Source organism: Stegostoma tigrinum, chromosome 4 (genome assembly GCF_030684315.1).
Source record: "Stegostoma tigrinum isolate sSteTig4 chromosome 4, sSteTig4.hap1, whole genome shotgun sequence".
NCBI classification, from domain to species: domain Eukaryota; kingdom Metazoa; phylum Chordata; class Chondrichthyes; order Orectolobiformes; family Stegostomatidae; genus Stegostoma; species Stegostoma tigrinum.
Genome location: NC_081357.1, coordinates 41,435,322 through 41,459,611, shown reverse-complemented (window position 1 = coordinate 41,459,611; position 24,290 = coordinate 41,435,322). Strand labels below are relative to the sequence as shown.

Sequence of the window (24,290 nt, the reverse complement as noted above, 5' to 3'; positions counted from 1 at the left end):
ATGTAATTTTACAGGGATCATTGCTTGTCACTTGATTGAATGAGCTGTAACATTTTCTAGCATGTGTTGTGGGTATCTGTTGGGTTAACTAGAGCAATATCACAATGTTGCACATGTTTGAATACAGAATTTTCCAGCAAATTGCCACTATAGTGAAGGAACTGGGAAACTAAGCAAACGGCTTCTTGAATTGTAGTCTTCTACATACGTGCAGATACTGGAAGTTGCTGTCTATTCTTTATTCCCCACACCATTACATAGAACATAGAACATAGAACATTTCAGCACAGTACAGGCCCTTCGGCCCTCGATGTTGTGCCGACCTGTCATACCAATCTCAAGCCCATCTAACCTACACTATTCCATGTACGTCCATATGCTTATCCAATAATGGCTTAAATGTACCTAAAGTTGGCGAATCTACTACCGTTGCAGGCAAAGCGTTCCATTCCCTTACTACTCTCTGAGTAAAGAAACTACCTCTGACATCTGTCCTATATCTTTCACCCCTCAATTTAAAGCTATGCCTCCTCGTGCTCGCCGTCACCATCCTAGGAAAAAGTCTCTCCCTATCCACCCTATCTAACCCTCTGATTATTTTATATGTTTCAATTAAGTCACCTCTCAACCTTCTTCTCTCTAATGAAAACAGCCTCAAGTCCCTCAGCCTTTCCTCATAAGACCTTCCCTCCATACCAGGCAACGTCCTAGTAAATCTCCTCTGCACCCTTTCCAAAGCTTCTACATCCTTCTTATAATGCGGTGACCAGAACTGTACACAATACTCCAAGTGCAGCCGCACCAGAGTTTTGTACAGCTTCACCATGACCTCTTGGTTCCTGAACTCGATCCCTCTATTGATAAAAGCTAAAACACTGTATGCCTTCTTAACAGCCCTGTCAACCTGGGTGGCAACTTTCAAGGATCTGTGTACATGGACACCGAGATCTCTCTGCTCATCTACACTACTAAGAATCTTACCATTAGCCCTGTACTTTGCCTTCTGGTTACTCCTACCAAAGTGCATCACATCACACTTGTCTGCATTAAACTCCATTTGCCACCTCTCAGCCCAGCTCTGCAGTTTATCTATGTCTCTCTAATTGTTCTGATTAAACCAGACCATCATCTCATCATCTTCTGCGGAACGGTCACCGAACCCGAAATGTTAACTCTGTTTTTTCCTTCACAGATGCTGCCAGACTTCCTGAGCTTTTCTAGCAGCTTTGTTTTTGTTCCTGATTAACAACATATTCATCCGCAGTTCAATCGGTCTTGTCATCTTTGTCATGTCAATTTGATTGCATCTTACGTTCCTTTTGTACTTTGTTTACTTATCACAGCAATGGCTTAATGACACATGTTAGTTTTTTGCGGTCATTGGAAATAGTGAATACATTACTGCAGTCAAGGATTGCATCTAGCACCAGTTATAATACATGTGCTTTATTTTTATCATCAGCATCTGCAATTTTTTACTGTGATGCTTATATTGAGACATATGAAATTTCTAAATGTACTGTTTCTTTTGACTTCAGGATCTAGTTTCACACCATCTCCTGGTATTTATGCAAGCAGCAACTCTGTTTCCAATTCAACAAGCTTCAACAGTTCCCATCAGGTATAAATCCCAATTCTATTCTCTTTCCCTGGTGACAGAAAATGCACTTGTTCCTGAACCGTGGGTGTTGTACGGCTTCCATGACTTCGCATTTATGTCAGTTGTGAACTTGCTAGCCATAGATAACATAGTTCAGCCTGCTCGCAACCTCCTCAGCACCATATACGTATGTTTGTACAGATGCAGTCCCAAAAGGGAGCACTGGGTAACAATCAGAAAAAGGATTGCCATCAAATTTACTTCCTCAAATCTGGAGATGATTGATGAATAATAACAGTGTGAAGCAGGAAAGTTGATGTCTTGGGACCAAAGTATCAACTTTCCTGCTCCTTTGACGCTGCCTGCCTGCTGTGTTCCTTCAGCACCAATCTGTGTTGTCTCTGACTCCAGTGTCTGCCGTTCTTGCTATCTCTGATGAATTATAACATTCCCATTGCTACCATTGCCTGAGAGTTGCTAATGCAGATCTCTTTCTCAAGCTTGCAATTTTTAGGCGATGGAGACACTCTTGTAAATCTCCCCTGTCTTTCCTGTGACCGTAAGACCTTACATATTGGAGCAGAATTAGGTCATTTGGCCCATTGAGTCTGCTCTGCTGTTCGATTATGGCTGATATGTAACTCAAACCCTGATCCCCTTACCAGACAAGAACCTATCCATCTCCGTTTTAAATATACTCAATGATTTGGCCTCCAAAGCCCTCTGCCACCACACGTTCCACCTCTAAAGCATTGTCCCTTCATTCTGAAGCTGTGCCTGTGGGCCCTAATCTTTCCTAGCAATGGAATCATCTTCTCCATGTCCACTCTATCCAGTCCTCTCAGTATTCTGTAAGTTTAAATCATATCCCTCCTCACCCTTCTAATCTACATAGCATACAGACCTCAACCGTTCCTCATATGACAAGCCCTCAATCCCTAGAATCATTCTTGTAAACCTCAACTGGACCCCCTCCAAGACTAACAATATTCCTAAACCTGCATGCTAATCCAAAGAAAATCCTGAACTAGGACTCCCAAGTGCCCTTGTGGTTTAGATTTCTGAAGCCCTTTCCCCCCTTAGAAAATAGACCGTGCCTCTAATCTTCCTACCAAAGTGCATGGCCTCACATTTTTCCTGCATTGTATTCCAACTGCCACTTCTTTGCCCACTCTCCTTATCTATCCAAGTCCTTCTGCAGCTTCCTTGCCTTTTCAACACAAGCTGCCCTCCACCTATCTTTGTGTCATCTGCCAAGTTAGCATCAATGCCCTCAGTTCCTTTGTCTAGATTGTTAATGTATAATGTGTATAGTTGTGGTCCCAACGCAGACCCTGCAGAACTGCACAGGTTGCCATCTGAAAAAGATCCCTTTACCCTTACTCTTTGCCTTCTGCCAGTCAACCAATCCTCTATCGATGCCAGCATCTTGCCCCTAACACCATTTGCTCTTACCTTATTTAGCAGCTTTCTGTGTGACACCTGTCAAAGGCCTTCTGGAAATGTAGATATTTTACATTCACTGGCTTTCTTTTGTCTGACTTGCCTCATTATCTCTTCAAAGAATTCTAACAGATTTGTCAGGCATGACCTCCCCTTGACAAATCCATGTGAACTTTGCCATATTTTACCATATATTTCCAAATACTCCTCAATCTCATCCTTAATAATGGATTCTAAAATTTAACCAATAACTGAGGTCAGGCTAAATGACCCAGAGTTTCCAATGTTCTGCCTACCCCCCTTTCTTAAACAGCGGTTTTACATTAGTAACTAACCAGCATTACATCTCTGCTCTTGCATTACCCAGTGAAGAAAAGGACCCAATTTATCTTCTTTATCTACCTGCCCTGCCATCATCAGGGTCCAGTGGACATGCACGCCATGTTCTCCAAGTTCTTCTTCCCCTTCCTGTCTCAATGCTCTCCTGTTCATTGTGCACTCTCTTGCTTTTGTTTCGTCTTTCTGAAATGCATAACCTCACATTTCTTTGGATTGAATTCCATTTGCCACTTATTTTCTCACTCAGCTGAACTATCAATATCTCCTGATGGCCGATAGTCATCCTCTTCACTATCCATTTGTGTAATAATCATCATCACAACTCACCATCCAATTTTTGTGTTGTCCACCAATCTCCTAATCATATTTCCTAATTCTCATTAGAAAAGTGTATGATTGGGTTTAATTGTTTTGAATGTTATTAATTAGTACATCTAGCATTCTGTTTATCTTCTAATTTTGCACTAATCCCTTCAGTTCTGATAAAATGACAGATACTGAGGTAAGCTTTGGTCCTTCCATCCTGAGTTAAAGTGACCATTTATAGATAGGAGTTTGGCCTTTTTAACCATTGATATCATGGAGGAGCCTGATCATTGTCAAATGCATGTGCATGTATCTTCTGAAAAGGCTCCAAGAGATATAAAAATCAGAAGTACAAAAACTGACAAACTTTTAATACATTCACAGGAATCTAGGCATCTCTGGTAAGGCCAGCATCCTTCCTTAATTGTCCTTAAGGACATGGTGGTGGATCATTACAAACCATGAGCTGAAAGCATTCTTACAATCCTGACTGGGTGAGAGTTCCAGGACTTTGACCCAATTCCAATGAAGGAACAACAATATAATTCTGAATCAGGGAAGGAACTTTGGAGTTGCTGATCCTCTGATCTTCCTGCTAGCCTTGTTCTTCAAGCTGGTAAAAGTCATGGGTAGTAAAGACCTTGGGCTGTCCTGGGAGGCTTAGCAAGCTTCGGCAGTGCATATAGTTATGGTACCCATTCTGTCACTGTGCATCAGTGCTGGAAGTAATGAAGATTTAAGCAGCAGCTGGATTATCAATCAAGCTGTTGCTTTACCCCAGGTGGTAACGAATTTCACAAGTGGTGTCCAGGCTGCACTCACATGGCAAAAGGTGATGCATATTTCTGACTTGTGCCTTGCAGCTGGTGGGAAGAGCTTGGGGAGTCAGATGAGTTAATTACTTAGGAAATTTTTTCATTTAAGGGACTGGGCATCACCAGCATTTATTGCCCATCTGTAGTCGCTCTTGAAAAGTCACTGGTGAGCTGCCTTCTTGAACTGCTGCAGTTCATTCACTGTAGATAGAGCCACCATGCCATTTTGAAGGAAGTTCCAGAATTTTGACTCAGTGACACTGCAGAGACAGGCAATATATTTCCAAGTCTGGATGGTGAGTGGCTTGGAGGAAAACTTGCCGATGATGGTGTTCCTATGTGCCTGCAACCCCTGTCCTTCTAGATGTTGTGGTCTTGGTCCAGTAGGTTCTAGGTAAGGATCTTTGGTGAATTTCTAAAGTGCATCTTGTAAATGGTACACACTACCACTACTGAATGACAGTGGTGGAGAGAGCTAATATTTGTGGATGGCATACCGATCAAGATATCCAAATTCTGACCTGCTCCTAACAACAGTGTTTCTCCAGTTAGTCCAGTTAAGTTTCTGATCACCAGTAGCCCCTAGAAATTTTTAATTTTTTCACTTGCAGAATGTGGGACATGGGTGTCGCTGGCTGGCCAGCATTTATTGTTCATTCCTAGTTCCCCTTGATAAGGTAATGGTGAGCAGCCTTCTTGAACCACTGCAGTCCATGTGCTGTAGGTAGGTGGTGGGATTCAGAGATGATAATGTTATTGAACATCATACATAGCACTGTTTGTCACTCTCAACCAATGGATTTGAAGATGGTGGGCTGTCTAAAATTCAGTAGCTAGCATTCCTGCCAAATCCCTACCTGTCTGAAATTCCACAAGGAAATGATGGATGTATTGGATATTCTGGGAACTGTTGAACTAATAAAGTGACCAATTATCGGTCACTAAAGGTTCTCTTCCCACCCGCACTGTGTATTAAGCAATGCCTGGAGGGGGCACAAGCTAGGTAGAATGCTCAGTAGTTTTCTCGAACTCAGACCTCCAACACCTCACAAAGACCCCTAATTCCTCCTGGGCAGGTGATGACCTAGTGGTATTATCACTGGACTGTTAATCCAGAGACCCCCCCACATGACATTGGGGGAACCTGGGTTCGAATCCCATCACAGCAGATCGTGGAATTTGAATTTGATAAATCTCTGGAATTAAGAATCTAGTGATGCCCATGAATCCACTGCTGATTGTCGGGAAGTACCCACCTGGTTCACTAATATCATTTTGGGAAGGAAACTGCCATTCTTACCTGGTCTGGCTTACATGTGACTCCAAACCCACAGCAATGTAGTTGACTCTTAACTGTCCTCTGGACAAATAGGGATGGGCAATAAATGTGCCTAGCCAGCAACACAGAATAAAGAAAAAAGAATAAAGAAATAAAGAAAAAAAATTTGCAGAATTAACTAGATACCTCGGCACGATGGGACTGCCTGCAATGGCCAATATTGGTCACTAGTTCAGTCTGATACTGTCTGCTGGAATGAAAGAGCTACTGAGCTTCTGATAGGCTAACAACTGTGTTTGGGCTGGACAACCTCCCACAAAAGGTACGGCAGTCTTGCCTCAGAGACATTGACAATCCTCCAGCATTCAACTGTCGTGGAGCAAACTTCGCAATTGTGGGTGACATTTTTATGAAAGGTGTGATTGGACTGTGGTAGCCTGAAAAACCCAGCACAGAGAGTCACTTACAGTATAAGAGGAGACCATTTAGCCCATTAAATCCATGTTTGATTGTGGTTAAACTGCCTCAATGGAGATTATCTTTCCTGGCACTTATATGGCACAAATGTTACTTGACAAGTATCATCCCGGTCTTAATGTTGACAACATCTTGCTTCATCTATGCATGGGCTGCTTCAGTATTGAAGAAGCTGTGAATGCTTCAGAATATTGTGCAGTCATCAGCTAAGAAATTGTAAAGGCTTTTCCATGCAGAATGGGGACAATTGGCCCAATGCATTTGCACCAGCAAAAAAACTAGTCACGTAGCCTATTCTTACTTGCCAACAGATGGTAACATAAAATCATTGTAAAGATCCCCACTTCTGACTTGGTGATGGAAGGAAGGTCATTGATGAAGCCACTGCTATGACTGGGACTAGGATATGGTCCTTAGAAACTCCTACTATGATGCCCTGGAGTTGATGATTGATTTCCAATAATGACAAACACCTTTCTTTGTGCTCAGCACCACCCTAGCCTGTGGAAATCCTGATTCGCATTGACATCAGTTTTCCTAGGGTTCCTCATGCTACACTCAAACAAATATTTCCTTGCTGTCAAGCTCAGTCACTCTCAGCTCAACCCCAGAACTTCAGCTCTTTCACCCATGCTTGAATAAAGGCCAAACGGTGAATGCATCTATGAGCAGATTATTCCAGAATTTTTTCAAGGGTGGCACGATGGCTCAGTGGTCAGCATGGCTGCCTGACAGCACCAGGTTTGATTTCACCCTCAGGCGACTGTCTGTATGGAACTTGCACATTCTCCAAGTGTCTGTGTGCTCTGGTTTCTAGCCACAGTCCAAAGATGTGCAGGTTAGGTTGGTTAGCCATGGGAAATTGCCTATAGTGCCCGGGGACAAGTAGGTTAGGTGGATTAAGACACTAGAAATGCAGGATTACAGGGATAGGATACAGGGTTGGGTCTGGGTGGGATGCTGTTTGGAGGTCCAGTGTGGACTTGATGGGCCAAAAGACCTGCTTCTGCTCTGTCGTGATTCTCTGATGCTGCGGATCTCATTGGCACCATTGTTGACAACCCCTTCCATCACTTTGCAGATACCTGAGAGCAGGCTGATGGAGTAGTAATTGGTCAGATTGAATCTGCCCTGCCATTATTTGGACACGATATACCTTCCCGGGGCAATATTCTACTTTGTCAGGTAGATGTCAGGGTTATTCCTATATTGGATCTTTCAGGCCCATTCCACACACTCTCAGTTTGTCAATGTACATCCAAGATATTATCTCAGTCGTTTACAAACATCATGTATTTATTACCCCTGGGAAGAGTGTGATTTTTTTCTGCCATATGCATTTTATTTATAATAATTTTTATGACTATTGCACTGACTAAACAGTGTAACCAAATAATTAGTGCTATACAGGAGATAATACTTAAACCTGATTTTTGCCATTTTAGGATTACCCTTCTTATACAGCATTCGGCCAAAACCAGTATGCACAGTATTATCCCACTTCAACATATGGCACATATATGACCTCAAATGAGACTGTTGATGGTACCTCTTCAGCGTCAACAACTTATCAGCTACAAGATCCTTCCACTATCACTGGTCAACCAGCCACAGATCTTCCTGGAGGTAAATAATTTCCTTTTCTTTTAAGCTCTATTTGGTTGTTTTTGAAATTTCAAGTACTGTCATATTTTTACCAAAAGAAAAAGAGCCTGGTTTAAGTTAATATATTAACATACTCCATTTTATATCTTTGAGTACAGTGCCTTTAAGCTATTCTACAGAGCTACACAGTTAAGGCAACATATTCAATACTTAACTAACATAAGATCCAAACAACTGAATTTAACTGCATTTAATTTACTTATGATTTGTGTGAGGCAGGGGAGTGGGATGGGGGGAGTGAAATGTTAGGGTTTGCAGTTGTAAGGACTTTTTGTCATTGTATTCTGTGCAAGGTTCAAGGTACTATTTTGAAAGTGTTGATTAGGAGGTAGGGAAAAATAAAAAAATCCAGCAGCTTGGTTTACACTTGTCAAAACAAACCCTTTAGTGCTGACTACTGCACTTGCTCCTCTAAAGCAGAAACATATATTTATGCAGTTCGACTGACAGAGGGAAGGCTGGTGCCTCAGATTTGGAGATTTTGTTAAATGAGTTCCAGTTGGGACTGAACCATAAGTACAAAAGGCATGCAGACGCATACACACACTAGTCGCAGTTGGTTTGTGTGGGTGTAACATAGCAAGTTGTCTTTGGTCCAAGTGGAGAGCAAAGCTCAGAGGACAATAACCAATGCTGTTGATAGATTTGTATAGTTCAACATTTTATTATATGGTGTGTGATGTTGAGGTTTAGCCATAAAGTGAATACAGCCCAGGCCGAGTTAAACAGAAGCAGGTTTCCAAATTAGTAAATAGCAAACACACAAAGCAAACTGTTTGAAGCATGTGTTGTTCATAATTCAGAATGGACAGGAGAAGCTAAAGTATGTTTTATTTTAGGTTTTAATGAATTATTTTGTTTTACAATTTCTTTGTACAGCTAAAATGTATTGTAAACAGCTCAAACCAGTATATGTGCTTGTTGTGGTTTAATATCTTTTGAAGGCTCTGTACTGATTTTAAAATGAAGCTAATACTTTCCATTAATGTCAGTGTGAAAAAGGCATACTCCATTATTCCAGAATTTGACTGTTTTAATTGCAGGTATTTGAACTTTGATATCAAAGCTTCCTTGAGAAACTGGAACATTCTTGAATCTAAAGTCTTTTTTTTCCAGTTGTCTTTGGCAGCCTTACAGATTTTTGATTAAGGAAGCTTATCATTCTTCTTCAATCACAGACATTTTCTTTTTCCATTCCAGCGAGTTAGACTGTTTTTCATTATTGAGACATAACAATAAGTGCTTTAAAACCTGTTCTGTTTCCTGTTAACATTTTTCTGTAACACCCTTCAGTTACACTCACTAAACATGGGTAATTATGTGGGATTCCTGGTCTGTGTGGTCTTCAGTTGCTCCCACTGCCATAGATACCCGACTAACATTATCCATCTTGAGCATGAATCCTTACTTAGAAATGCACACCAAAAATGCATTTTTAAAAAAATAATTGAACTTCCAAGTTTTGCGAGAGTTCCCAAAGAGATCTGTGCGCATGTGCATGTGTTCATATTGTGACTAATGTTCTCAGTACTTCAGTTTTGTCCACAATATTACATTATTGCTCTGCTCCTCTTTTAATGGAATTTTATAATTAAACAACATTAAATTTTGGAGGTTCACAGCTGCAGCTGATGTTCTCTGTACAAGCCGTTAACTAATCAGATTGAGGTCTTAAGTACAAATGAGTTCCTAAATATTAGCTCTTGGGTCAGGGTGGGTGGGGAGGTGTGTCATTGGGCAGAGATGCTGCTGGACTTAAGTAAATATAAGTTTATTTTAATCATTTAACGACATCTCTGAGCACATCTACTAGATCTTGTCAGTTTTCCTTTACTTTTTTCAGCTAGATGTTTAATTGGAGTTAAGAACTATATTTTTGCTTGGAAACTTAGATTAGCCTACGGCTATATGGAGATCCTCAGAACATATGTAACCCACTTGGGTGTGGGTGTAACGTGTTAATATTTTTATTCGTAAAAGGAGTCCAATGAACTGAGTATAAGAGTAGAACTGTGTGCACTGGTTGGAGTCAAACTGCATTCCTCACAGGCTTTAATTTTTTTTTCTGGTTCCAGCTACTATTTACAGTTTAGTTTTGGAGTTAAAGATGGATTTGCCACCAGTGCCACTAAAGCTGAGAGGATGGTCTATAAGAGTTAGGCATTCAACCATGGCCATTTCGAATGAAACTCCTGAGGTCTGCGTAATTAGTCATGCACCATCATTGAATATGGCGACAGCTGAGAACTTGCAGAACTTGGTGAAGGGAGGCGGGTGTAGAATTTCTGGGGCTGCTACACACACTTCAACAGCTGCGGCAAAAGTAAGTGCCTGACTGTGGAAGTCAAAAAAATGGAGGCAGCAGATGGAGTATCTAGGCAAGTGATCGAGCAGTCCAAGCACTAATCCTCCTGCAAAACCTGGAAACAAATGCTGGGGTGGGGGTTTGCAGTGATAGTTACTTCAACAAAGTTGCTGAGATAAGGCTATTCAAAAGTGCCATATACCAAATAGTTGCTACAAGTCAGCATTCCACAGAGTGCTGTCCACTGCCTGTTATGCATTTACTGCTGATCCATGCAAAGCCCTCAGACAACCTTATAGCTCTTCCATCCCTTACCATGCATGCCACACATTCGAACTGCAACTTTTAACTAAAGCTCTTGACACACTGATGTCTTAAAAGAGATTCGCACAGAAAATCATTTAAACATAACTTAGTTACATGACCTACTCCCACACTGGTATACAAGAATCACTCTTGTGTTATGTTGAAATATTTTACATTTCAACACTACTGCTCCGTTTGCAGTACAGAATTTGTCAAAACAAAAGGGTACGAACTAACCTAGGGTGATGCCCTTTCAGTTTCAGACACATGAATCAGTTTGATTGCTCGATATCATTAATGGTGAAAACATGATCAAGAATACAAGTAAGGCTTACCCTAAGCTCTGCTGTAGTTTCATAATGCCCTTGTTCTTTTACCTCCCACAGCTCACTTGCTTTCTAATGTTCTTGAGTTCAAAGGTAAAGCCATCAGTCTCATCCTGCAGGCAAAATTCTAAGATTTGTTCCTCCTTCTTTTTAACTTTGCGAGCTTAATGTAGCTCCCACTTTATAAAAGCAGGTATTTGCATGACGGAGTTCTGAAGGCAGACTAGGGTAAGCCACTTAAGACCAGAAGAGCCTGAAAATCCATAGATATAATACGTCAGCTGAAGTGAGTAGGATCAGATTGTCCACTTAATATTGCAGGCAAATGTGAAATCTCTCTTTCTCTCTCTCTCTCACACACATACACACACAAATACAATTAGATAGATAATCGAAATTTCTCACTAATTTCTCTAAACCCATGAGCTAGCTCTATAGTTAATATACGGGCCAATTACCAACATAGAAACTCATAGTCTGAGAGAACCCCTCCTGGAGAAACTCCCACATTGCAAGGAACCAAGTTGTTGGAGAAAAAGAGGAAATTGATATGAAAGGCTACTTCCCAGCCTATAAAGAAATGAAAGAGTTGTATTTGTATAGCACCTTTCATGACTGAGGGCACCAGTAACATCTTACAGGTAATTAAGTAGTGTTAAAGTATAGTTATTATTGGAAACACAATAGTTAATTTGTGCACACCAAGGCCTCACAAGGGAATTATGCAAAAGTGAAAACATTCAACAAATCTCTTTTTTTTAATGCGACATTGGCTGCGTGATAAATATTAACAAGAATGTCAAAGAAGCCTCGTCTCATCACTGTCTAAAATGTTGCCGATCTTTTACTTCCACCCGTGAGGGCAGACAGAGCCTGAGTTTTAAATCTCATAAAAAAGATGACACCTCCAGCAGGGCAGCATTACCCCAGCACCAGAGTGCGAGCCTAGATTTTTCTCATCAAGTTTCTGGAGTGTGTAGGTATTGACTAAAAGGAAGGAGTTCTAACTAAGTGAACAACAACTGGCACAATTACTATACTCGCACTGGCCTTCAGCAGAATTAAAGTACAACAGCATCAAAAAGGCCATGGATTTCAGTCCTGATATTCTCCAGCTTCCTCACACGTTTATTTGTGCTCATGTAACAATTGAATATTCAGTCCAGTTTTCTACATGATTCTCAGATAATCCATTCAAACATGTATGGTAGCTGAATTTAAAAAAACAAAAGCTTCCACATCATCGAACCTTAATAGTTCTGGCTGCAGGAACAGTTAAATAAATTGTCGAACTGTTTTTACTGTGCCTGGTGTATTTTCTTTATACATAATTATTCAGCTGCTGAACCGCTGTCAAGCTGAGTGCTGTACAATCATCAGAAATCACTTTGCTTCTACAGCAGTGTGAACTTGTGGTAAATGCTCATACCTTGTATGCAGAAAAACTCAAGATGATAGCTGTAATCTGAATGGTTGCCTTTACAGGGGAGTTTGATACAGTGCAGAGCCCATCAACACCAGTCAAAGACCTGGATGAGCGAACGTGTAGGAGTTCAGGGTCAAAGTCACGGGGAAGGGGAAGGAAGAATATTCCATCACCACCTCCTGACAACGACTTGGAGGTATGCCCTGACTTTAATTGATGAAAGCTTAAAATTACATGTATTTTGCAATAAAGGTTGAAAGACAGGCCTCATTATTTAGAACTACAGCGAAACATTCTTTCCAAAAACCTGGTTCACAAAATAGTTTTCAGCCGAGATTGGTGTGAGGTGATTTTATTCCTGGTGATAATGATAGTGCAACACAATGATGGTTTCAGCAGGCAAATAGTTTTCAGACTATGTATTCCCTCCTATTCCTTTCTGGGTTTAGGAGTGATGGAACAGTGGAAGAATCAAGTTGAAATTGTTAGGAGCGGCTTGTAACAGAACTGAGAATTTCTGATAAAAGCTTCATTGTATACCACGCAGTTACATTTCTGAAACTGTGAACTGTTCAATAAATTTACAGTCCAAAAGTAAACAGAACCTAAAGTACTAATTTCAACAATGAAAACTACAATTTGTTGAAAGTTTAATTTGTTTTCAATTATGAGTTGCTATCATAAAGAGCTGGATGTTACATTCGACAGAAATGTGTCAGAGAAAGCATTGCTTGTTATAAAGGACATTCACAGCATTCCTGTTATATTGATTTTATCATTCCCCCAATCCACTCAGCGCTTATACACATTAAAAAGAGATCTCACAAGGAGTTGGTAAATCTTTAGTAAGTGCTCTATCTAGTGTGGTAACTGGGCAATTTATAACACAGAAATACTTGTTTCCATTTCTATTAGTTGCTGTCAGGTAGGAGAGCTTTAGGAACACAATAGCCGGTTGAACCACATATAGGCCACGAAGAGGAACAGAACTTCAATAAGAAAAGATGCATGTACGACAGAATTAGGCCTAACTATCATGCCACGATTGAATAATCCCCTGTACAAATTCACAGATATAGACAGATTCTTTCTGCAAGACAGCTAAAGGCCAGTAATGGAGCTGTATCTCAGCATGATGCAATGCCTTAATAACTGAGAGTAGATCTCAAGGAGGTTTTGGAAAGAGCAGGGTGGTTGTCAACTGGTTGCAGGAGAAGGGCAGGATCTTAAAGCGAAAGCTCTGAATTGATCAGGATTGAAAGTGGAATTGGAGAAATCACAGGGTTAAAGCAGGGAGGGGATTGAACTGGCAAGAGGGGAGGGACCAGTGAATATCGGCCTATTGGTGTTAAATTAAAATCAGGCTCCCAACTGCACCGTTCAGAGTCAATCCTGAGAGCAAGAGATCAGAACAGCACAAGCTGCCACCATAAGAATTATGACAGATAGAGGTGTATTGGATTGATGTCAGGTTAGCAATTTTTTAAACCCCACCACTCCTCTCTACTGTCATCTTTGTGCTGGTGAAGTTTTCTCCAATTGTGTCAGGAAAAAGAATGAGGTCCTACAATAAAGTAAAAAATCACGGCAAATTCTTAATTGGTTGTTAACGCCAATCCAGATTTAACAAGTAGACATTTTGGGGTGTAGGATAACAAAGTGTGTAGCTGGATGAACACAGCAGGCCCAGAAGCATCTCAGGAGCACAAAAGCTGACGTTTCGGGCCTAGACCCTTCATCAGAGAGGGGGATGGGGTGCGGGTTCTGGAATAAATAGGGAGAGAGGGGGAGGCGGACCGAAGATTGAGAGAAAAGAAGATAGGTGGAGAGGAGAGTATAGGTGGGGAGGTAGGGAGGGGATAGGTCAGTCCAGGGAAGATGGACAGGTCAAGGAGGCGGGATGAGGTGGTAGGTAGGAAATGGAGGTGCGGCTTGAGGTGGGAGGAAGGGATGGGTGAGAGGAAGAACAGGTTAGGGAAGCAGAGACAGGATGGGCTGGTTTTGGGATGCAGTGGGGGGAGGGGAAGAACTGGGCTGGTTTTGGGATGTAGTGGGGGAAGGGGAGATTTTGAAGTTTATGAAGCCCACATTGATACCATTGGGCTGCAGGGTTCCCAAGCGGAATATGAGTTGCTGTTCCTGCAACCTTCGGGTAGCATCATTGTGGCACTGCAGGAGGCCCATGATCAACATGTCGTCTGAGGAATGGGAGGGGGAGTTGAAATGGTTCGTGACTGGGAGGTGCAGTTGTTTGTTGCGAACCGAGCTGAGGTGTTCTGCAAAGCAGTCCCCAAGCCTCTGCTTGGTTTCCCCAATGTAAAGGAAGCCACACTGGGTGCAATGGATACAATATACCACACTGGCAGATGTGCAGGTGAACATCTGCTTGATATGGAAGGTCATCTTGGGGCCTGGGATGGGGGTGAGGGAGGAGGTGTGGGGGCAAGTGTAGCATTTCCTGCGGTTGCAGGGGAAGGTGCCGGGTGTGGTAGGGTTGGAGGGGAGTGTGGAGCGGACAAAGGAGTCACGGCGAGAGTGGTCTCTCTGGAAGGCAGACAAGGATGGGGATGGAAAAATAGCTTGGGTGGTGGTGTCGGATTGTAGATGGCGGAAGTGTCGGAGGATGATACGTTGTATCCAGAGTTTGGTGGGGTGGTATGTGAGAACGAGGGGGATCCTCTGGGGGCGGTTGTGGCGGGGGCGGGGTGTGAGGGATGCGTTGCGGGAAATGTGGGAGACGCGGTCAAGGGCATTCTCGACCACTGCGGGGCGGAAAGTTGTTGTCCTTGAAGAACGTGGACATCTGGGATGCGCGGGAGTGGAATGCCTCATCCTGGGAGCAGATGCGGCGGAGGCGGAGGAATTGGGAATAGGGGATGGAATTTTTGCAGGAGGGTGAGTGGGAGGAGGTGTATTCTAGGTAGCTGTGGGAGTCGATGGGCTTGAAATGGACATCACTTACAAGCTGGTTGCCTGAGATGGAGACTGAGAGGTCCAGGAAGGTGAGGGATGTGCTGGAGATGGTCAAGGTGAACTTGAGGTTGGGGTGGAAGGTGTTGGTAAAGTGGATGAACTGTTTGAGCTCCTCTGGGGAGCAAGAGGCGGCACCGATACAGTCGTCAATGTAACGGAGGAAGCGGTGGGGTTTGGGGCCTGTGTAGGTGCAGAAGAGGGCCTGTTCCACGTAACCTACAAAGAGGCAGGCATAGCTTGGGCCCAGGCAGGTGCCCATGGCCACCCCCTTTGTCTGTAGGAAGTGGGAGGAATCGAAAGAGAATCGAATCCCATTATCACTGACATTTTGGGATGTATTGCTTCCTTCAAAATTTCAAAAACTTTGCAAAGGTAAAAACAATAAGTAAAATTACGGTTAGCAGTATTAACCTACTGACCATTGTTCTGCTTTGGTAGTACAAATCTTCCCAACTTGCCGTCTCTATCACCTTGAAGAGCATGAGCAGTAGCCTCTTGGGAACACAACCAGCTTCAGGTTTCTGTTCAGGCCGTAGACACCATCCTGAAATTGTCACTGATTTAAACTCTCTTCCCTTTCTGAAAGTACTGTGGGTACACCAGCACCATTTCAACTGCAGTGGTTTGGGAAGGTAGCTCACCAGCACCTTCTTGAGAACAATTACGGATGAGCATTAAATGCTGGCCTTCTTTACGAAAATGCTGCATCATATTGCACAACTAAAATTCATGGTGTTACATATATATGACTGCTTAGCCAGAAGTGAAATAGCAGCATCACTTAAGGATGGCATGGTGATTCAGTGGTTAGCACTACTGCCTCACAGTAGGGGCCCGAGCTCAATTCCACGGGCAACTGTCTGTGCGGAGTTTGTATATTCTTTCCGTGACTTTGTGGGTTTCCTCTGGGTCTCCTCCCATTGTCCAAAGATGCGGGGTTTAGGTGAATTGGCCGTGCTAAATTGCCTACAGTGTCCAAAGATGTGCAAGCTAAGTGGTTTAGCATTGGGAAATGCAGTGTTATAGGGATGGGGTGGGTCCGGGTGCTGTTCAGAGTGTTGGTGTGGACTTGATGGGCCAAATGGCCTGTTTCCACACTAGAGATTCTATGATTCTAAAACCTTGCTTTACTAGAGTATGACAAGAATAATACAATATGAAAAGAGAAGTTAGTCTACTCAAAATGTCTGCTAAGACCACCATCATCATCTTTCCCCATCCTGTTCCTTAAGCTCCCCACCAGCTACCTGACATACAGGTAAGTGGATCCATGAAACTGGTTTGAATGGGTGTTTAGAGTAAAAATGGGCAGAACCTGTCAGTGACAAGTAACCATCTGACTTCCTCCTGGCTCTCCTTTATTTTGAACAATGTGTACGCAAAAACATTGTTTTTTCTCAATTCCATTTATCAGACCTGGCACTGTGTCGTGATGAGTGAACTTCCCAAGACAGCGGGGTTTTTTTCTAATAAAGAACAAAGTTAATGTGGCATTGCAGATTAATGATTGTAATGGATGTCTGTCATCAGAAGTAAAGAAAATGGCTTTTACTAGTGAGCAGTTGTGCAAAATTTCAGCCCAGTTTTGCCAAGTTGGACTAACTCAGGAGCCCTCTAAAAATGGCTTATTCTCATTTACAGTTTTATGGAAGCAGAAGTAGGTGATCCTGCCCTTGAACATCTTCCTGCACTTACCCTCTATCCCATGACATCATTAGTAACTAGAAATCTTCCAGTGTATGTCTGTAACTTACGTGATGACTGAGCTTCCACACAGGAGTCGCGAAACACAGGAGAAACCCGGACCAAAGTGGGGAACCAAGAAAATCTAGTCACCCAGTTCTGGAATTCTTGCATTGACAGGTTTTGTGATACACCGGGAATACTTCTTCAGTTTCACTTGTCAGGTGCTGCAGCATCCAGACAGATTGATTGTACTTACACTCTAGCACTATTGATCCTGCACATGAACTGTTGTAAGATGAAACTTTTACATTTGTAGGTTTTGTTGTGGCTTCCCAAAACCTGTGAGTACATTATTTTTTATAATTAGCAGTACTCTTGTACCTGCATCAATCTTGGCCAATAATAATTTGCAGCTTGTGGAGCACAGAGAAGTTGACTTTTTTTTTGCAAACATTTCAGACATTTCTGTCTTCCATGAGATTGAGTGTGAAATGTATTCACCACTTTTTTTCCCATCATTTACATTGTCAGATTCTGGTTTGTCAAATCAGGTCATGTATAAACTTCTGATCGGATACCAGATGGCCCTTATTGTAGTTGGAAGATATTCCTTTTGCAAGGTCTATATGGGTCAATGCACAGCTCTTTGTAGCTGTATCAGCTTTTTGCTGAAGTGCATTGCCTCTGCTAATGGGCTTCTCTGCCACATGCCTTTCAAATTTGATTGAAACCTGAGGATTCCCTTGGAAGACTACACCTTCCACATGTCTTTCTGTGTCTTGGTGTTCTAGTGATTGTGTCAGCCATCAAGTTTGTATTCAAAGCTTGTGAGCTAGTTGACCTGCAATGATCACTTTGTCTTTACCTCCATGCTTCAGTCGCTCTTTGACACGACAAGATTTTAGTTTGTCTGGCAAATCTTTCTGGAAAACATCGATGGAATTGAATGCCAATGACTCATGCAATAACTTTCTATGCTAGTCCTCTATTTTAACAATTACAGAATGAGCCCTTTTCCTCCTATCTGCTTATGAAATGGTCTGTAGGTTCTGTCATCTGTTTAAATTACATGAATTCGAGTGGATGTGAACAGAGTTCTGGAGATCTTTTGGCTCTCCTGCTGTTAACCTTGACATGCTAAATCTGTGTGTAAACCATCATTGCCTATTGCTAGGCAATCTCATTGACTTGTTTTTCTGCATCAGACCCATCCAAATCTAGAAACCATAACTCATTTTAAATTCTGCTAAGAGGACTGCTGTGTACCAATTTAAACTAGGGAATTTTGTTGCCGTTCTTACAATATGACTTTGACCGTTCCTTTCTTGCTGTCAATTCGACACACATCATCATTTGTCTTCTTTTTCAAATGAAATAAACCAGTTTCTATATAAGGATCTGCCTGCCTACCAGCAAACTGTGTTTTCAGCACTTTCTGGCACTGGGTAGAGAACAAAGATATCCAAAGCTGCCTCAGCCACATTAACATGATTGAAGACTATCGCCCATGTCTTCTACCTGTAGAACAACTTGCTCATTTTCTGTCCAAGCACAGAAATTGCCATTAGTATGATGTTTTCCAAAACTCTTCATAATCCTTTATTGATGGTAATGACCTAATAATCATTTACGCATCAGGGATTGGTTAGCTTCATGTATTAGTTTATTCAAAACAGAAAAACATCTTATAATTTGTGAAGTCGATCCTTCAGCAAAACATTTTATTATGTCCAGCTTGCAGACCCACAGTAAACTGACTGCCAGGCAGAATCACAACAATGAATACGTAGTCCTTAAAGGCAAATGCTCATGGCACACATATCTACAGCAACAATCATAGATGGACTGACAGCAGAGCTAGGCATTCAACAGTCACACTTCGGGAAGTATCTGCATTGTTGGAGCAGGAGATACCATCTACAGCTGTAGGGGATGAATCAGGAAATGAAACAAAAATAGAAATTGCTGGAAAAGCTCATCAAGTCAGGCAGCATCTGTAGAAAGAGATCAGAGTTAACATTTTTCACCCTTCCTCAGAACTTGGGAAATGAGATGTGAGGAAACAACAGGAACTGCAACTGTAGTAGTGGTAGATGATATGTCACAAAAATATATCTTCAGCAAAGAAGAGATCTAGATGGAGGATGAAGTGGGTTGGGTGCAGTGGCTATTGTTATGGGTGAAAAGGGTAATCAAGGGATAGAGGGATACATTTACAGAAGTTCAAGTGAGAGAATCAAGTAAAAATGCAATCCTTAAGCAAAGATTACATTTTGTTCAAACTGATCTTTTAATTATCCAAAACCGTAAATCTACATCAAGAAACACAAAAGAACAGGTCCCATTGTGCATCGTAATTCTAGCCAATAACATCACAGCCTGCCACTCTAGACATAGGCTATGAGGTAAGGCGAGACTCTCAGCCCGAAGTCGAGACTACTGAGTCAGGATCGGTTCCATTTCTGACAACACAGATTTTTAAACTGAATTAATGGCAAAGAGTGGGATCATCATCTATTTAGTGACAGTGTGTAGGCTGTCAGAGTTGGGAGGGTGGAATGCAGGGAGTTGCTGATTAATGACAGATAGAGTACGAGAGGGCACTTCAAAATAGAATGAGAATACACTGTTGAGAAAAGGTCAGTCTTCTTTCTTATAAGCTGCTGACTATATTTGAGGGAAGCCCCTCCTTTGGAAGGCCATGGCATGAAATGTAGCTCACCCTCCCCTTTCCCAAAATTCACCCGCCCCGTTTAACTGGCCATCCCTCAGGTCGCAGCTGATGGACAAGTCAGATCCCAGAATGAAACCTGGCTTCATCGATCGTATATTTATTTTATTTCTTTAGCTTATAAATGTGATGGTTAGTCACTGAGGCATGTTTATCCAAAGAAATATTTTTTAAAGTTATTTAAATATTGAAGACAATTATATTGACCTTAAAACCTATATGGAAATAGAAAATCTCAAGCTGTTTCTATGCACTATTCATTACGGAGACAATGTTTTGGCCCAGCTGAGTCAGAGAGTCATACAGCACAGAAACAGATCCTTCAATCCAACTAGTCCATGCCAAACACATTCCCAAACTAAACAAAGCCCACCTGCCTGCTCCTGGTCCATATCCTTCCAAATCTCTCCTATTCCTATTCAAATATCTCCGAAATGTTGTAATTGGACCCTCATCCATCACTTCCTCAGAAAGTTACTTCCACATACTAACCACAGTCTGTGAGAAAAATTTGCCCCTCATGTCCTTGTTGAATCTCTGTCCTCTCACCTTAAAAACCTGTCCCCTAGTCTTGAAATCTCCATCCTAGGGAACAGACAACTACAATTAAATTTATCTGTACCACTCATTATTTGGACAGGATAAAGTGCTACCTAAATGCACTTATAGAACATAGAAGAATACAGCGCAGAACAGGCCCTTCAGCCTTCGATGTTGCGCCAACCTGTGAACCAATCTAAGCCCCTCCCCCTACACTATCCCATCATTATCCACTTATCATTATTACTATTTTATTATTATCCAAAATGTGCAGGAGTTGTTGGTACTTACCTATTTTTAGGCCTGTTTACACTGAAATCATTATCATAAAGAGTTATCACACAGACAGTTAATTGGACTGTCGGATACTTTCAAACGGATGGTGTCATTTTCAGGAAGTAAGGTGAACAAAGTAACAAATTGATCATTTGTTTCAGATTGATGATTTTGCAACATAATGATGTAATGATGCACTAGTCATGGGGATTGGATTTAGCCCCCAGGGTGAGTAAGGTGGATGGTAATGAAAATTGCATCATTGATTTGCATCCCAGAAGTGTGGACGGGTAGCAGGAGGAGATGCAGTAAGCAGTGGATTCAACCAGTCAAGAGTTTACTGTCAAGAGGCCAATTGCATATTTCTAATTGGTCTTCAGGTGTTGTGGAACTGTGTATCTCCTTGGAAATGGCCACCTAGCAGCAGACTGGTGGCCAGTGCTCTGGGCAGGGTTAGAAACCCATTACCTGAAGCTATAGCTGCAGCCTGCCTTATAGAATGGTACCTTACACCACTGCACCTGTACAAAGACTTGCCTGCTCAGCCCATTTGATATCTTAATAATTTGGAGAGCTGACCGTTCCAGTTTGAAGTGTCTTTTCTTTAACTTACCTGTAGTAACACAGTGCTGTCATTCCTATTGTCCCTTGAACTTGAAAGCCCAGCCGCCATCCTTAAATGGACAGTTAGCCATCTTCTGGCTACCAATTGGCCAATTCAGGGAAGATCACAGATGAATAATTGTTCCCACAAAGCATTGGTATCTGACCCTGTTTGAGCCTAACCGCTGACCTGAAGCCCACAGGGAAAATTCTTGCTTTAATATTACAATAAAGTATCAACGAGCATTTTGGTGTAATGATGCCTATTTGAGCTAATTTGCAGTTGGGTAAATGTCATGGTGTTCTGCACACTGTATGTCATAATTAACATATGGGCCAATTCATTTCTGTATAAAAGGTATTAGTCAAATCCGTGCCAACACTGAACTAATGTGCACTTACTTCCAATTGTTTCTATGCGTAAAAATGAGCTAAGTGTTGACTTCAAAACAAGAACTGGTGCAATAATGAGGGTTGTTTTTTTTAAATTACTTAACACATTATTAAGCTAACCAGATGGTATAGCTGAATTAGCATTAACTGATTTTGCCCTGTGCTTGTTTCAGAGTATTTTCAAACTGTCTTATTTCTTTGTTTCAGTTAATCCATTCAATTCTACCCTCAAATTTAAATTCCCCTGAAATATGTTCCTTGTTTTCCAAATGAAGACCCCTGCAGTGATATTCAACAGTTTAAAGATGATTCCCTTTTCCATCCATCTCTTCCTCCCAAAACTTGATCAGCTAAGGATGCTTTATTTTTCCCTCAGGTGTTAGTAGGGAATTTACAACCAATGTTGTAAGCAGTAAAAGTGCTATTTCTCCAAACCTTCAGTTTCTCCTTCAAAGTCAACTTGAAAAAGCAATTAGCTGCCTTAATATTTGCTGAATGGACTTTATCTGAAAAGAATAGCCATTTTCTTCTGTTGCTACCATTTAGAGTACCGGGTGGTAATACCTCCTATGCATTTAAATACAAGGCTTGTTCCCACAATGTCAGTTCTTATTTTTCAGTGTGCAGCTGGAATCTTATGCCACCTCAACCACAGTCCCAGACAACATTGAAATGTAGAGACATAGAAAATTAGGAACAGGAGGAGGCCATTCGGCCCTGAGATCCTGCTCTTCCATTCTTCACGATCATGGCTGATCGTCCAACTCATTAGCCTCATCCTGCTTTCTCCCCATAACGTTTGATCCCATTCAACCCAAGTGCTAGATCTAGTCGCCTCTTGAATACATTCAATATTTTAGCATCAACTACTTCCTCTCGTAATGAATTCCACAGGTTCACCACTTTCTAGGTGAAGAAATGTCTCCTTATCTCCATCCTAAATCATCTACCCTGAATGCTCATCCTTATTCTGTGATCCGTGGTTCTGGCCACACCAACCATCGGAAACATCCTCCCTGCATCTACCCTGCCCAGCCCTGTTAGAATTTTGTAAGTCTCTATGAGATTCCCCCTCATTCATCTGAACTCTAGCAAAAACAATCCCAACCTTGTCAATCTCTCCTCATACATCAGACCCGCCATCCCCAGAATCAGCCTGGTAAACCTTCGCTGTAATCGAGACAGAGCAAGAGCTTCCTTCCTCAGAAAAGGAGACCAAAACTGCGTGCAATATTCCAACTGTGGCCTCACAAAGGCCATGTATATCTGCAACACATCCCTGCTCCTTTACTCAAAGTGTCTCTCAACGAAGGCCAACAAAACATAGAACATAGAACAATACAGCACAGAACAGGCACTTCGGCCCTCGATGTTGTGCCAACCTGTGAACTAATCTAAGCCCATCCCCCTACACTATCCCATCATCATCCATATGCGGGGCGGCATGGTGGCTCAGTGGTGAGCACTGCAGCCTCACAGCGCCAGGGACCCGGGTTCGATTCCAGCCTCGGGCAACTGTCTATGTGGAGTTTGCCCATTCTCCCTGTGTCTGCATGGATTTCCTCCGGGTGCTCTGGTTTCCTCCCATAGTCCAAAGATGTGCAGGCTGGGTGGATTGGCCATGCTAAATTGCCCGTAGTGTTCAGGGGTGTGTGGGTTATAGGGGGATGGATCTGGGTGGGATACTTCAAGGGGCGGTGTGGACTTGTTGGGCCAAAGGGCCTGTTTCCACACTGTAGGGAATCTAATCTAATCTAATACCATTTACCTTCTTTACCGCCTGCTGCACCTGCATACTTACCATAAGTGACTGGTGCACAAGGACACCCAGGTACTAGTGCACACTCCCCTCTACCAATTTACAGCCATTCAGGTAGTAATCTGCCTTCTTGTTTTTGCTTCCGAAATGAATAACCTCACATTTATCCAAATTATACTGCATCTGCCATTGATTTGCCCAGTCACTCAACCTGTGAAGATCATGCAGAAGGATCTCTCCCACCCAACTTGGTATCATCTGCAATCTTGGAGATGTTACCTTTTATCCCCGTATCCAAATTATTGATACATATTGTGAATAGCTGAGGCCCCAACACCAATCCCTGTGGCACCACACTACTTTCTGCCTACCAAGTTGAAAATGACCCATTAATTCCTATTCTTTGTTTCCTCTCGGCCAACAAGTTTCCTATCCATCTCAATATACTTACCATAATCCCATGAGCTTTAATTTTGCACATTAATCTCTTATGTGGGACTTTGTTAAACACTTTCTAAAAGTCCAAATATACTACATCAAGTGGCTCCTTCTTGTCAACTCTACCAGTTACATCTTCATAGAATTCTAATAGAATTGTCAGGCATGATTTCCAAATCTTAAATTCATGCTGACTCTGTCTAACTCTGCCACTGCTTTCTAAGTGCTCTGCTATAAAATTCTCGACAATGGATTCGAGAATTTTCCCCAATACTGATGTCAGGCTCACTCATCTATAATTCCCTGTTTTCTTTCTACCTCCCTTTTTAAATATTGAAGTGACATTAGCTATCCTCATTCTGCAAGGACTGTTCCAGAGTCGATAGAATCCTGGACAATGACCACTAATGCATCCACTATTTCTAGAGCAGCTCCTTTAAGTACTCTGGGAGATAGATTATCAGGCCCTGGGGTTTTATCTGCATTCATTCCCATCAATTTTCCCAGCTCCATTTATTTAGTAATACTGATCTCCCTCAGTTCTTCCCTCCCACAAAATCTTGCATGCTCCAACAATTCTGATATCTAGTTTGTGTCTTCTTTT

At 42.0% G+C, this 24,290-nt stretch overlaps 1 protein-coding gene across 17 annotated transcripts in view; it reads left to right on the top strand.

Moving 5' to 3' along the window:
* eya4 (EYA transcriptional coactivator and phosphatase 4) overlaps positions 1-24,290 on the top strand; it is a 526,724-nt gene that overhangs the window by 398,165 nt on the left and 104,269 nt on the right. For all 17 annotated transcript variants that reach the window (XM_059645294.1, XM_048531657.2, XM_059645296.1 and 14 more), the window contains 3 exons: positions 1,539-1,621; positions 7,705-7,885; positions 12,347-12,483. In XM_059645294.1, coding sequence (XP_059501277.1) covers positions 1,539-1,621; positions 7,705-7,885; positions 12,347-12,483 — 401 coding nt within the window. The remainder of the gene's footprint in view (positions 1-1,538; positions 1,622-7,704; positions 7,886-12,346; positions 12,484-24,290) is intronic.